The 12,929-nt window shown below is 36.3% G+C and overlaps 1 protein-coding gene across 1 annotated transcript in view; it reads left to right on the top strand.

Annotated features, from left to right (window-relative positions):
* The window catches only part of LOC113097285 (lipoxygenase homology domain-containing protein 1), a 34,480-nt gene extending 21,953 nt beyond the window's left edge, over positions 1-12,527 (top strand). The window contains 19 exon segments of the mRNA XM_074559912.1: positions 12-140; positions 1,379-1,543; positions 1,663-1,844; positions 2,820-2,936; positions 4,342-4,504; positions 4,731-5,188; positions 5,313-5,439; positions 5,931-6,136; positions 6,231-6,416; positions 6,812-6,939; positions 7,695-7,812; positions 7,891-8,068; positions 8,179-8,364; positions 8,472-8,642; positions 9,462-9,600; positions 9,681-9,836; positions 10,147-10,653; positions 11,429-11,465; positions 11,560-12,527. Of these exon segments, the coding sequence (XP_074416013.1) occupies positions 12-140; positions 1,379-1,543; positions 1,663-1,844; positions 2,820-2,936; positions 4,342-4,504; positions 4,731-5,188; positions 5,313-5,439; positions 5,931-6,136; positions 6,231-6,416; positions 6,812-6,939; positions 7,695-7,812; positions 7,891-8,068; positions 8,179-8,364; positions 8,472-8,642; positions 9,462-9,600; positions 9,681-9,836; positions 10,147-10,627 (3,290 nt within the window). The 3' untranslated portion in view covers positions 10,628-10,653; positions 11,429-11,465; positions 11,560-12,527.
* The last annotated feature ends 402 nt before the right edge of the window (positions 12,528-12,929 follow it).

Here is a 12,929-nt window from a genome sequence, read left to right as displayed (position 1 = left end):
GTGTGTGTCAGGTCTCATTAATCTAAAGGCGTCTAAGAACCATGGGAACAAGTTTGAGTTGGGAATGATTGACGAGTTCACCATAGAGGCAGTGGACATCGGAAAACTGAAGAGAATCCGTATCGGACACGACAACGCAGGTACATTTCTGCAAATACACTGAATCTGCATTCTGAAGTTCAGATCTGTGCATTGATGAGTGACGTGTGTGCTTGTGCGTTTGCCCGTTTGTGTGTTTACACTGTAGCGAATCGCTGTCCTTTTTACAGCAAAAAAAAAACTAAGGTGATGTACAACCATTTTTAAATATGAACTTCCTGTGTTGTTGGTCACAGATAGTTTAAAGCCAGGCAATGAGTTATAAATTGTATTTGAACACTAAAACATAATTTTAAAAGACACATTCTTAAGTTATTTTCTGTTTTTGAAAATTCTTCACTATAAAATGAAAATCATCTGCATCAAAAACACTTCCGTTCATTTAGGGTTGAGTTTAAAAAGAAATGAATACCGTACTTTTCGGACTGTAAGTCGCACCTGAGAATAAGTCGCATAAGTCCAAAAATACGTCATGATGAGGAAAAAAACATATAAGTCGCATTTATTTAGAACCAAGAACCAAGAGAAACCATTACCATCTACAGCCACGAGAGGGCGCTCTATGCTTCATTTCTCTCGGTTCATGTCAAAATAATTTTGATAAATAAGTCGCAGGACCAGCCAAACTATGAAAAAAAGTGCGACTTATAGTCCGGAAAATACGGTACTTTTATTTAGCAAAGCTGCATTGAATTGATCAAAAGTGACAGAAAAGACATTTATAATGTTGAAAAAAATAAATGCCGTTCTTTTGATTTTTCTATGCATAAAAAAATCCTGAAGATACGTATTAGAATGATTTCTGAAGATCATGTGACACTGAAGACTGGAGGAATGATGCTGAAAATTCAGCTTTAAAATGACATTTTACGATATGTTAAAATAAGAAAACATTTATTTTAAAGTATAATAAGATTTCATTTGATCAAATAAATGCAGCCTTTGGTGACTTCTTTCAAAATCATCACAAAAACTTTTCAGTTGTATTGTAAAACACATTTAGATACATATTTAAAACAGTTTAAATTAAATGATGTGCATTCGTAATGAATTCAGTAAGGTTTGTGCATGCATAAAAACAAAGATTATTTATATCTATGTGAATAGGTGTCTGTATTAAACTGTGATTAACCTGTCCCTTAAATGTGACTAGCTTTCTTCTGAATCCCCAGCACAGGCAGCATTGGTGTAAATCCTACAGACAATTACTTACAGTGTACATGTGTGTATGTGGATGTTGCACATGTCTCTTTGTGTGTGTGCTGTCGTGTTTTCTCAGGTGCGTATCCAGGCTGGTTTCTGGACTGGGTAGAGATCGATGCTCCATCTCTGGGTCAGCTGTTGCGCTTTCCATGTGGCCGCTGGCTGGATAAAGGAAAAGACGATGGTGCCATTGCCAGAGACCTGTACCCTAATGAACTGCAGACAGTACTATACACACCCTGTATGATACATGTTCACGTAGCTAATTTATAATGATTACAGACTAATACTAAGCCTTATGTATCTTATCAACCCTCATAGACAGGCCTACACAGACTGATTCATTCTTTTGTGTTGTAGTTGTTCCCTACGAGATTAAAATCTTCACCAGTGATATATTTGCTGCGGGAACGGACGCAGACGTCTTCATCATTCTGTACGGGCAGAACGGAGTGTGTACGTCTCAGAAATCGATCTGCGTCAATAAGAGAGAGAGGAGGATGTACTTTGAACGAGGGGCCGAGGACATGTTCATCGTAGAGGTAAATGAGCAGATCATTTCTGTGCTGCTCAACATATCTACAAAGATGTTGGGGTTAAAACACAATAAAATTTGTCCAGCTTTATGTGGTGAGTTTTGCTGGTAAAGTTTTTTTGCTGGACCAACAACAGACCAGTACAAATTGGCATAAGCAAGCTTTTAGTATCGATGAGAATCTATTACACAAAAATTTTGAAATTTTTTAATTTACTTAAATTTCAGTAATTTTGTTGTGTTTTTGTAAAATTTTTAATGTTTTAGTTATTTTAGGACAGTTTTAGTTAATTTAGTACATCATATATATATATATATATATATATATATATATATATATATATATATATATATATATATATATGTATATATGTATATATATATATATATATATATGTATATATATATATATATATATATATATATATATATATATATATATATATATATAATTAAAAAAAACATATAACATATATATAAATTAAAAATTTTTATTTTAATTAAATTTATACATATTTTATATTATATATATATATATATATATATATATATATATAAAATTTAAAAAACATATAACATATATATAAATTTAAAAAAATTAAATTTAATTAAATTTATACATATTTTATATATATATATATATATATATATATATATATATATATATATATATATATATATATATATATATATATAATTTAAAAAAACATTTAACATATATATACATTTAAAAAATGTAATTTAATTACATTTATACATATATTATATTATATATTTATATATATAAATATCTTTATTTTTATTTCATTTATTTCAAGCAATGAAATTGTTATTTATTTTTTTTATTTTACTTTTTAGAAATTAGTTTTAGAAATTAATCTTGGTTCTAGTTTGCATTTGAACTTTTTAGCTTTTCTATTATTAATTAAAAACGGCTTACACTGACAGCAGTGATGTTGATGTTGACTTTGGGCTTCTGTAGTTGGAGGACATTGGTGATATCATTGAGAAAATCCGTATCGGTCATGATAATCGAGGGGTGAATCCTGGCTGGCATTTAGACCGGGTGGAAATTCGCAGGCTGCTTCGGAAAGGAAAGGTATGGCTCGTTTTCCTTCCATTCTTCACCAGACTCTTTGGTTTGACAGAGTTAAACAGCTCGTGTATAAATCTGCATCTAGATGTCAACACCAGCAGACGATATCTGCCCCTTTAAATCCTCGAGCTCATTATAGCAGGATTGATTCTGATTGGCTGGTTTTTAGAACTATGTCTTTATCGTTCTTTATAGTTATCGTCCTTGATGTGAACAGGCCTCAAATGCGCTTTTCTGGCCAGACTAAGCTACAGCGTGGACCAGACACATTGGTTTTAATTCTGGCAACGTGACACGTGGTTGAGTCTAGAATGTTCCCGTCTGGCTGTGGAAAACCTTCTTTTCTTCTCCACTGTCTGTCGTCCACCCATTTCATTGACCCACATCTTCTCTCTGTTGCTGTTTGTATAATTAGTTCCAGTGACTAATCTTCTGTGACCCGTCTCTCCACTCCAGCGCTATCTGTGTACAGTAGAGGAGTGAAACACTGCCTCCGCTCTAGCTCCGTCAGGCACATCACACCAGCGTGAAACTCTGATATCAACATACACGTCCTCCGTTACCGGCACAAACGGTTTATTTACAGTACCGTTTACTGTGCCGTTCAGGAAGATTTTTTACTTCTACTCTGCAAGGGTGCATTGAATTGATGCAGAAGTGAACGTAAGGACGTTTATAATGTGTCAGAAGATTTGAATTTCATTCAAGTCGGAAAAAAATCTAGAAAGGTTTTTCATTTCCACAAAAATATAAGGACTGATTTTCAACACTGATAACAAAGAAATATTTCATGAGCAAATCAGCATATTAGAATGATTTCTGAAGATCATGTGACACTGAAGACTGGAGGAATGATGCTGAAAATACAGCTTTGATCACAGGAACCAATTATGTTTCACAATATATTTAAATAAAAATCAGTTATTTGAAATTGCAATAATATTTCACAATTTTTTTCTGTATTTTTAATCAAACAAATGCAGCCATGTTGGGTATAAAATATTTATTTCAAATAAATTTGACAGACCCTAAACTATCGAATGGTACAGTAAATTATATATTTTCCTTGGCATCGCCAGTTTGAACGGATTTTGATATTTGATGGATTTCTGATTATTATTAATAAATAGGATGATTTTTGGATGATTGTTGCAAAATTAGCCTCCTCTACCACATTTCTTGACCAACCTGGTCAGTTTACCACTTAACATATAGTCCTAAACTTAGATGATCCTCACTCCTAAATCAATCTGTCTCCAGCCCTAACTGCACAACAGTTAAAGGATCAGGATAAAATATTCAAACACATTTAACCTTTTAATAGTCACTTCATAATATGGATTTCCTCTAATAAAATGTAAAGAACTAATATCCTACATGCCAAGACTCGATGTGTGTGCACATGCAGGGCTCTGAGACGGCGATATTCCCGTGTGAGGGATGGTTAGCTCGCTCGGAGGAGGACGGCGAGACGATTCGGGAGCTGGTGCCGTCTGACATCATCGTGGAGAAACTATCACGAGACGGGACCCTCAAAGTCATCGAGACGGAGGTGGACGACGCGCTGGAGAGTACGTGTGTGGACAGTTTCTTATGAAGAATTTGCTAGATGTATTATATTTTATGCATTCACCTGGATTTATGCAAAATTAAATACATTTTTTTTAATGCATTAATTTCTTGGCAATCAAACCCATGACCTTGGTGTTGCAAGCACTATGCTCTACTATTTGAGCTACAGGAAGACTATTGCATACAGTGTATGTGTATGTGTGTGTGTGTGTGTGTGTGTTGCAGTACACACGTATACAGTTGCGGTGACCACCGGGGATGTGTATGGAGCGGGGACCGATGCCAATGTGTTCATCACTCTTTACGGAGACATGGGCGACACTGGAGAGCGTAAACTCAGCAAGTCTGAGAACAGCAACAAGTTTGAGAGCGGATCGGTGAGACGCACGAACAATAAAAGTATTACTGATCCAAAACAGTAGAGTACTTGGCTTCTGATTGGCTGCTGACAATGATTGCTTCTGATTGGTCAGGTGGACACATTCACTCTGGAGGCCGTGGATCTGGGTCAGGTGTTCAAGATCCGTGTTCGCCATGACAACAGCATGCTGAGTGCTGATTGGTACCTGGACCAGGTGGAAGTGGTGGACCAAGATACAGAGGAAGTTTTTCTCTTTTTGTGTGAACGATGGCTTTCGAGAAAGAAGGAGGACAAACGGATCGACAGGGTGTTCTATGTTAAGGTCTGCCTGCATGTGTGCATGCGTGCATGCGTGCACCCGTGCATGCATGCGTTAACAATGTTACAGCATTACAGACTAGCCCAGAGCACATGTATATACTGTGTGTGTGTGTGTGTATGTGTAGGGGTATGAGGGAGAGCGGGAAACTGCCTTCTGTCCAATTAAAAAAGTGACAAATCTGGACAGCAACATGAACAACAAAAACAAGAAACGACATCCTGAAGAAGAAGAAGAAGATGAGGAAGGATCAAGTATGTATGAGCATATAGAGTCCCACTCCACAAAATACAGTGGGCTTCAAAGGTCTGAGACTATCAAATGTTCTATTTTGGATTTTTATGTTATTTAATGTAATAATTTCATTACAGATTATATGCTCTCATTTTCATCGCATGTCTCATTTGTTAACATTAGATAATGCATTACCTAACATTAACATTACAGTCGAATTGAAGATATTGGTAACACTTTACAATAAGGTTCCACATGTTTTTTTTGTTTGTTTTTTTTAATAAATAAAACAAATTATTAATTTACATGTTATAATTGAAAATATTTTTATTCAATAATTTTTAATTTAATTTAATTTAATTTAATTTAATTTAATTTAATTTAATTTAATTTTCTGGCAATCTCCCACAGCACCCTTGCATTTTAAGAGTTGTTCCATGAGTAAATACCACTATTTTCTAGTGTAATTTAATATGTGGGAAGAAATTAAATGTTGTATGTGTGTGTGTAGTAATTCCCTACCACTTCTCGGTGACGACGGGTTTGGATCGCGATGCTGGGACGAGTAGCCGAGTGTATGTCATCATCATAGGAAAGAAGCACAAGAAGACCGAACACCTCTGGCTCGACTTGGATGGGAAAACCGGATTCATGCCTGGATCCCTGGATTACTTTACCTGTTTCGGAACTGATGTTGGCGACATCAAGAAAGTGGAAGTGAGGGAAAGCACACTCACAGATTCTGTAGTTTTTCATTTCTGTATGTATAGATACGGTAAGATGTCAGATTGTTGGTTTGTGTCGTGTGTAGTTGGGTCATGATGGGGCGACTCCAGAGAGCTGCTGGTTAGTGGAGGAGTTGACTGTCGAGGTGCCGACTAAAGCGGTGCGCTACGTGTTTCCATGTAAATGCTGGCTGGCCAAAGACAGAGGAGACGGACTCACCGCCCGCTTCCTAGACGTGCAGGATGCAGAAAGTGTTAATATCCCACAGAAGGTACACCATTGCATCTCCTTCTACCTTCAAAATATTAAAAGCTCATGTAAGATTTTTATAGATTTTTTAGGTCAACTTTATTAAACATTACCTATTTTTTCTTAAGTTTTGGGTGTGTATGATTTTGTTTAATGTTTTTGAACTAAATCACGGCTGCATTTATTTGATCCAAAACATAGTAAAAGCTGTAAAATTGTCAAATATTATTACAATTTAAAGTAGCTATTTTCTATTTGAAAATATTTAATGATGTATTTTGTTCCTGTGATGCAAGGCTTCATTTTCAGCATCATTCCTCCAGTCTTCAGTGTCACACGGTCCTTTAGAAATCGTTCTGATATGCTGATTTGCTGCTATTTCCTACAGAAAGTGTATGAAAGATGTCTTTCTCCTAGGTGATCTATGAAGTGACCGTGATAACAGGAGATGTCCAGCACGCAGGTACAGACACACAGATCTACATGACTGTGTTTGGAGTCCACGGCACGTCAGAGGAAATGCTACTGCCAAAATTAGAGGACAGGTACAGTACACACATAACAAAGATGCTCATTACTGCAAGATAAATTGAATGTTTCATGCAGTTTATCTCTTTAGATTTTATTCGAATGTTACATAGCGCATCGGTTACCTGCAGTGTTGGCTTCTAGACATTGATGTACTACTATAGTTTTTTCAGATTTTTATTCAATGTTTATAATTTTTATTTTTGTTTATTAATTTAGCTTTAGTTATTTTAGTACCTCAGTACAAGTATTTCATCTATATAAAAAAATTGGTGAAATAAAATAAGTTTCAAGTAACAATATTTTTATGGTTTTATAACCAAGCTAGTTACATGCGCCCAAAGTCTCATAAAAATTACTGTATTTTTCGGACTATAAGTCGCACCTGAGTATAAGTTGCATCAGTCCAAAAATACGTCATGATGAGGAAAAAAACATTTATAAGTCGCACTGGACTATAAGTCGCATTTATTTAGAACCAAGAGAAAACATTACCGTCTGCAGCCACGAGAGGGCACTCTGTGTCTTCAGTGTAGACTACAGGAGCACTGAGCAGCATAGAGCGCCCTCTGGCGGCTGGAGACGGTAATGTTTTCTATTGGTTCATTTCTCTTGGTTCATGTCAAATTAATTTTGATAAATAAGTCGCACCTGACTATAAGTCGCAGGACCAGCCAAACTATGAAAAAAAATGCGACTTATAGTCCGGAAAATACGGTATGCATAAAAGCATGTTTAAACGATCTCATTTTTGTTTGTTTTATGTGTGCAGGTTTGAACGAGGGCAGAAAGACACATTCAATCTGGAGATTGAGGTTATCGCTCCTTTGAGAAAGATGCGAGTGCGTATAGATGGTTCTGGAAGCAGACCCGACTGGTTCCTGGATAAGGTTTGTAAGAGACAGTGACATATACGTATACTGTAACTTCCCAAGCCTTTAAACGTGTAAATGTGTGCATGTATGTAGATTGAACTGCATAACCTGCAGACGGATGAAGTGGCGTTATTTACATATGAGGAATGGCTGTCTCGTTCATACGGGCCCAAGCGAACTCTCATATGTGAGATGCCTGCCGTGATAAATGACGAGGAAATGGTGGAGCTCACCACTTACACCGTTTCTGTGAAGACCAGCGATGTAACTGGTATGCACCTCCTTGTAACAGTCTATAACTACCTCAAAACACTTCTACGATTGATTGTGTCTGTGGTCACAGATACAGCAGATTGTAACCCATGACTGGTTGCCTTTTAGCGGCTGGAACCGATGCTAACCTGTGGATGATTATTTTTGGTGAGAACGGTGACACTGGAACGCTGGCTCTGAAAGAAAGCAACAACACCAACAAGTTTGAGCGCAAACAGACGGACACTTTCCGTTTCCCCGACATCCTCAGTTTGGGCGAGCTCTCGAAAGTGCGCATTTGGCACGACAACTCAGGTGAGCCAATCAGAGCGCTCATGGTGAGCATAATTAGCCAGTGGAAGGTCTGTCATTAAAAAACTGTGAATGTTTTATATGCTCAAAACAAGTGTGTGTGTTGACAGGTCCGGCTGCTGGCTGGCACTTGGAGTATGTGGAAGTGCACGATGACATCTTGGGGAAGAAGTTTCGTTTCCAGTGTGATCGCTGGCTCGCCAAGAACGAGGGTGATGGACAGATAATGAGAGAGCTGCCGTGTGCCAACAATGATGCAGTGGATTTCGATGAAAAAACCAGTGAGACACACTTGCGTTCATAACACACAATACACAAATGGAGATGCATAGAAAAAGTTCAATTTCACAGAATTCAGTTGGACTTCATAACAATTAGTTATTTATTAACTGTCCCATTGGCAACCCGTTTTACATCCATAATGTGGCTTATTTCCAAATGAAACAGAATATTAAACAAACTGAATGCATGGAGAAGTGTCTCTGGATGACAGGTGGTTGATGGAAATGAGATTATTTTTATGAACTTTATTTTTTTGGAATAACATACACAGATGAATCGTACACTACAAGATCCGGAACATGTATTGAAAATATCATTTAAATGTACAATTGTAAATGCTGAACTTTTCATTTTATATATAAATATTGTTTAAAAATTGAATATATATGCATGCATACATATTCATTTATGTATGTATGCATATTTGTGTGTATATATAATGAAATTTATAAAATTATTATATAAATGTAAGATTAAAAAGCTTTTTTCAACATTGATAATAATAATAATAAAAAAATATATATATTAGAATATTTTTTATTATTAAATATTAATGATGGTTTATTAATTATTAATAAAATTTTCCAGTTTTCCATCAGAGGAATAAATAACATTTTAATATATATTACAATAGCAAAACATATTTTTAAATTGTAATAATATTTCACAATATAACTGTTATATTGTTTTCAAGCTTGGGAGCGCAAGAAGCTTGTCAAACTAATTACAAATCTTAATTATTTGTTTTATTTATTTAAGTAAATCTGAAATTCTATATATTAGATTTGATATAACGTCATGTGTTTTGTTTAATACAGAATACGAGATCCTGGTCACAACAGCAGATACAGATGATGCTGAAACCAAAGAAAACACCTGCATTGTTCTAGAAGGGAAGAAAGGACGTTCCAAAGAGTTTATGATGGAGAACTCGACTAAAAAGAAGCGTTTTTTACGGTAGGTGTACATTTGTTTCTCTGCTGGTTTTAATTTTTCATTGGTTAACATGCATTGTGCTGCTACATGTGTGATTTCAGAGGCGCTTCGGACCGCTTTGAGTTCTCCTCCAAGGAGCTGGGAGACATCGCTAGCATCTGTCTGGGACACATCCCTAAAGATGGCAAGAAAGTTAAAGCTGAAGCCACCTGGTTTGTGGAGGAGGTTGTTGTCACGGAGAAGGAGCTGGGCAATAAGTGAGTGACCTTTGACTTTAAAAGGATAGTTCACCTCAAAATAAAATATGCTTTTTTAAATCACTAAGTTTTTCCAAACCTGTGTGAACTTCGTTCTTATGTTGAACACAAAAGGAGATGTTTTGAAAAATGCTGGTAACCAAACAGTTGCTGGTAGCCATTAGCCAAAATTGGCTGGTAGCCAATAGTATGGAAGAAAAAAATACAATGGAAGTCAATGGCTAATGGCTTAAATTATGGGAGGATCTGGACTACTGAGGCTAGTAAATACATGTTCTGTACTATCCATAATCTGTCCTATTTCACTCAGGTATATTTTCCGTTGTGACACCGCCATCCCTCTTTCCTCAAAACGGGACGAGTTCCAGACATTCGAGTGCAGCAAGTTCATCGAGAGCTTCACCAGCAAGGCCCAAAGCCTCGTCCCGGTCAAATACGAGCTCATCGTTATCACGGGCGACGACAAGGGCGCAGGAACTGACGCCAACGTCTTCATCACCATCTTTGGATCCAATGGCGACTCTGGTAAAAGACAGCTCACTAAAAAGTTCCAGAACCTGTTTGAGCGCGGCAAGACGAACCGGTTTATTCTAGAACTGCTGGACCTGGGTGAGCTGCTCCGCATGCATGTGGAACACGATAACTCCGGACTCAGTCCCGGATGGCTCCTGAGCAGGATGGAGATTACAAACACGGCCAATGCTGTGACGACTATCTTCAACTGTGGGAAATGGCTGGACAAAAACAAAGCAGACGGGAAGATAAAACGGGTGATCTATCCAAAGTATTGACAGTTAATCAACCAGTCAATGGTTCGGTCAGTATTACTAGTGAATATTCATTACATTACGTGCTTGTATCACGATCCTTTGATTGTGTTTGTCGTCCATACTGTGTCAGTCAATGGGGTCCAATGTTGTTTGGACCAAACATTCTTCAAAATATCTTCTTTTGAATTCAGCAGAAGAAAGAAAGCCATACAAGTTTGGATGTTCATTTTTGGGTGAATTATGCTTTATAGGTGAGGTAAACTTTTTGATATTAAAATACTTTTCTAGACAGAGTTTAATGTTCAGATATAAGTTAACCATGACTGAGTGGAATGTCTTCAAGAACTTCAAGTCTGAATTTTTTGACTTTTGCTATTCTTTTTGTCCCTAATTGGTTAAATTTTAATGAAATTTCATTGAGATCCCTTATTGCTTATTTGTCGCTAAAAAAGTTGGGAATTTTGCAAAGAAAAAAGACCATAGTGTCAATAGTGTAAAAATGCATGAAGAATGAATTGGAACATCTTCGACACATTCGAAATCTGCTTGGGATATCATTTTCCCGCACATGAAATTCACGGTCACGTTAATTCTTATTGAAATTACTGGATTTCGACCACGGAAATTGGCCGAACAATGTTAAAAGTGACCATACCTATATGGGTTTCTTTCTTCTCGTGAGCACAGAAAAATATATTTTGAAGAATGTTGGTAACCAAACAGTTAATGGTAGCCATTTTTTTAATAATATGTAAGTCAATGGCCGACAGAAACTGTTCGGTTACTAACATTCTTCAAAATATCTTCTTTTGTGCTCAACAGAAGAAAGAAACTCATACAGGCTTGGAACGACATGAGGGTGAGTAAATGATGAGAGTTTTCATTTTTGGGTGAACTATCCCTTTAAGTAAAAAGTGCAGATGCATTTACTGTTGTTTGATGAATTTTTGCAGGAGAAATCCCCCAAGCTCATTTCGCAACTGGTTCAAGTTGGTCACATGGATTCATCGCATTTTGAAAATGACATAATGCATTGCTACGCTATTGACAAACAATTGATATTTTTTGCATGTGAAACTTTGCCAATATGTTGCAGGGGTTTATTCAAACGGACTGTCCTTAAGATAGAAATTGTGTACTGTAATAGTGATATTTGGTTTAAGTTTTTTTCCACTGAAGTGAATGGAAGCTGATTTTTTGTCATCTCAAGAACAATTTGAGCAGGTGAATGAAGAAATGGTTGAAGGAGCCGGGTTTACACTTTGGTTTTTAACTGGCCAATTAAATGCACTCTGCATTCAGACCACATCACTGATTAATGGCAGGGTATTGGTTTCATGAACGCCCAGACTGCCTAAGATTCACCTCAGCTCTTCTCAAATCATTTTGGAAAACTTTGGAAACCGTTGAAATGGACCAGGCCAGTCTTTCTCCCATCTTCCAGAGTGCCACCTCCCTGTATATACATCATCAGTGTGCCTCTAAAGACTGATTTACTGGATGTGTGAAAAATTACATTTTGTTTGTATCAGTCAATATTTTGTACATATTGTTACCTCTGTGAGGCTGTAAGGAGTGCGTGTGTGTGCAGTAAAACTCAACCCCGAATCCACTCTCACTTTTGATCGTATTTTTATATATTTCAGCTGGACTTGGTGGATAGATGAGGACATTGGAGCTAGTTTTATTTCATTAATAACTCAATATTGCTAGATTGAATGATTGGCCATGCCAAGCACATATATCATATTGAAGTTTTAATTTTAAATCGATCAGACTTGAACTTTGAATCTGGAAGAGGGTTGGCTCTTTTGATTCGGGTCAGCGTGTGAAACACAGCATTGTGGACGAGTTGCAAAAGCAAACCACTCATATTTTGAGGTTTCATGCTTTTGTAAAAAGTCTCTTCTGCTCACTAAGACTGCATTTATTTGATCAGAAATACAGCAAAAACATAATATTGTGAAATATAATTGCAATTCAAAATAACAGGTTTTCTATTTGAATATGTTTAAATGTAATTTATTGCTGTTATCGAAGCTGAATTTTCAGCATCATTACTCCAGTCTTCAATGTCTCATTCTCCTTCAGAAATCATTCTTATATTCTGACTTGGTGCTCCAGAAACATTTTTGATTATTCATATTATGTTGAAAACAGTTATGCTGCTTCATATTTTTGTGGAAACTGTGATACTTTTTTGTTGTGATAGAATAAAAAAAAATATATATATTTTTTAACATTATAAGAGACTTTACTGTCACCTTTACTGATTTTAATTCAGCTTTGCTGAATAATAGTATATAAAATTATCACTGACTCC

Source organism: Carassius auratus, unplaced genomic scaffold, assembly GCF_003368295.1.
Source record: "Carassius auratus strain Wakin unplaced genomic scaffold, ASM336829v1 scaf_tig00216169, whole genome shotgun sequence".
Classification (NCBI taxonomy): domain Eukaryota; kingdom Metazoa; phylum Chordata; class Actinopteri; order Cypriniformes; family Cyprinidae; genus Carassius; species Carassius auratus.
The sequence above is the reverse complement of the archived record's forward strand: the minus strand, read 5'-3'. Positions and strand labels throughout refer to the sequence as shown.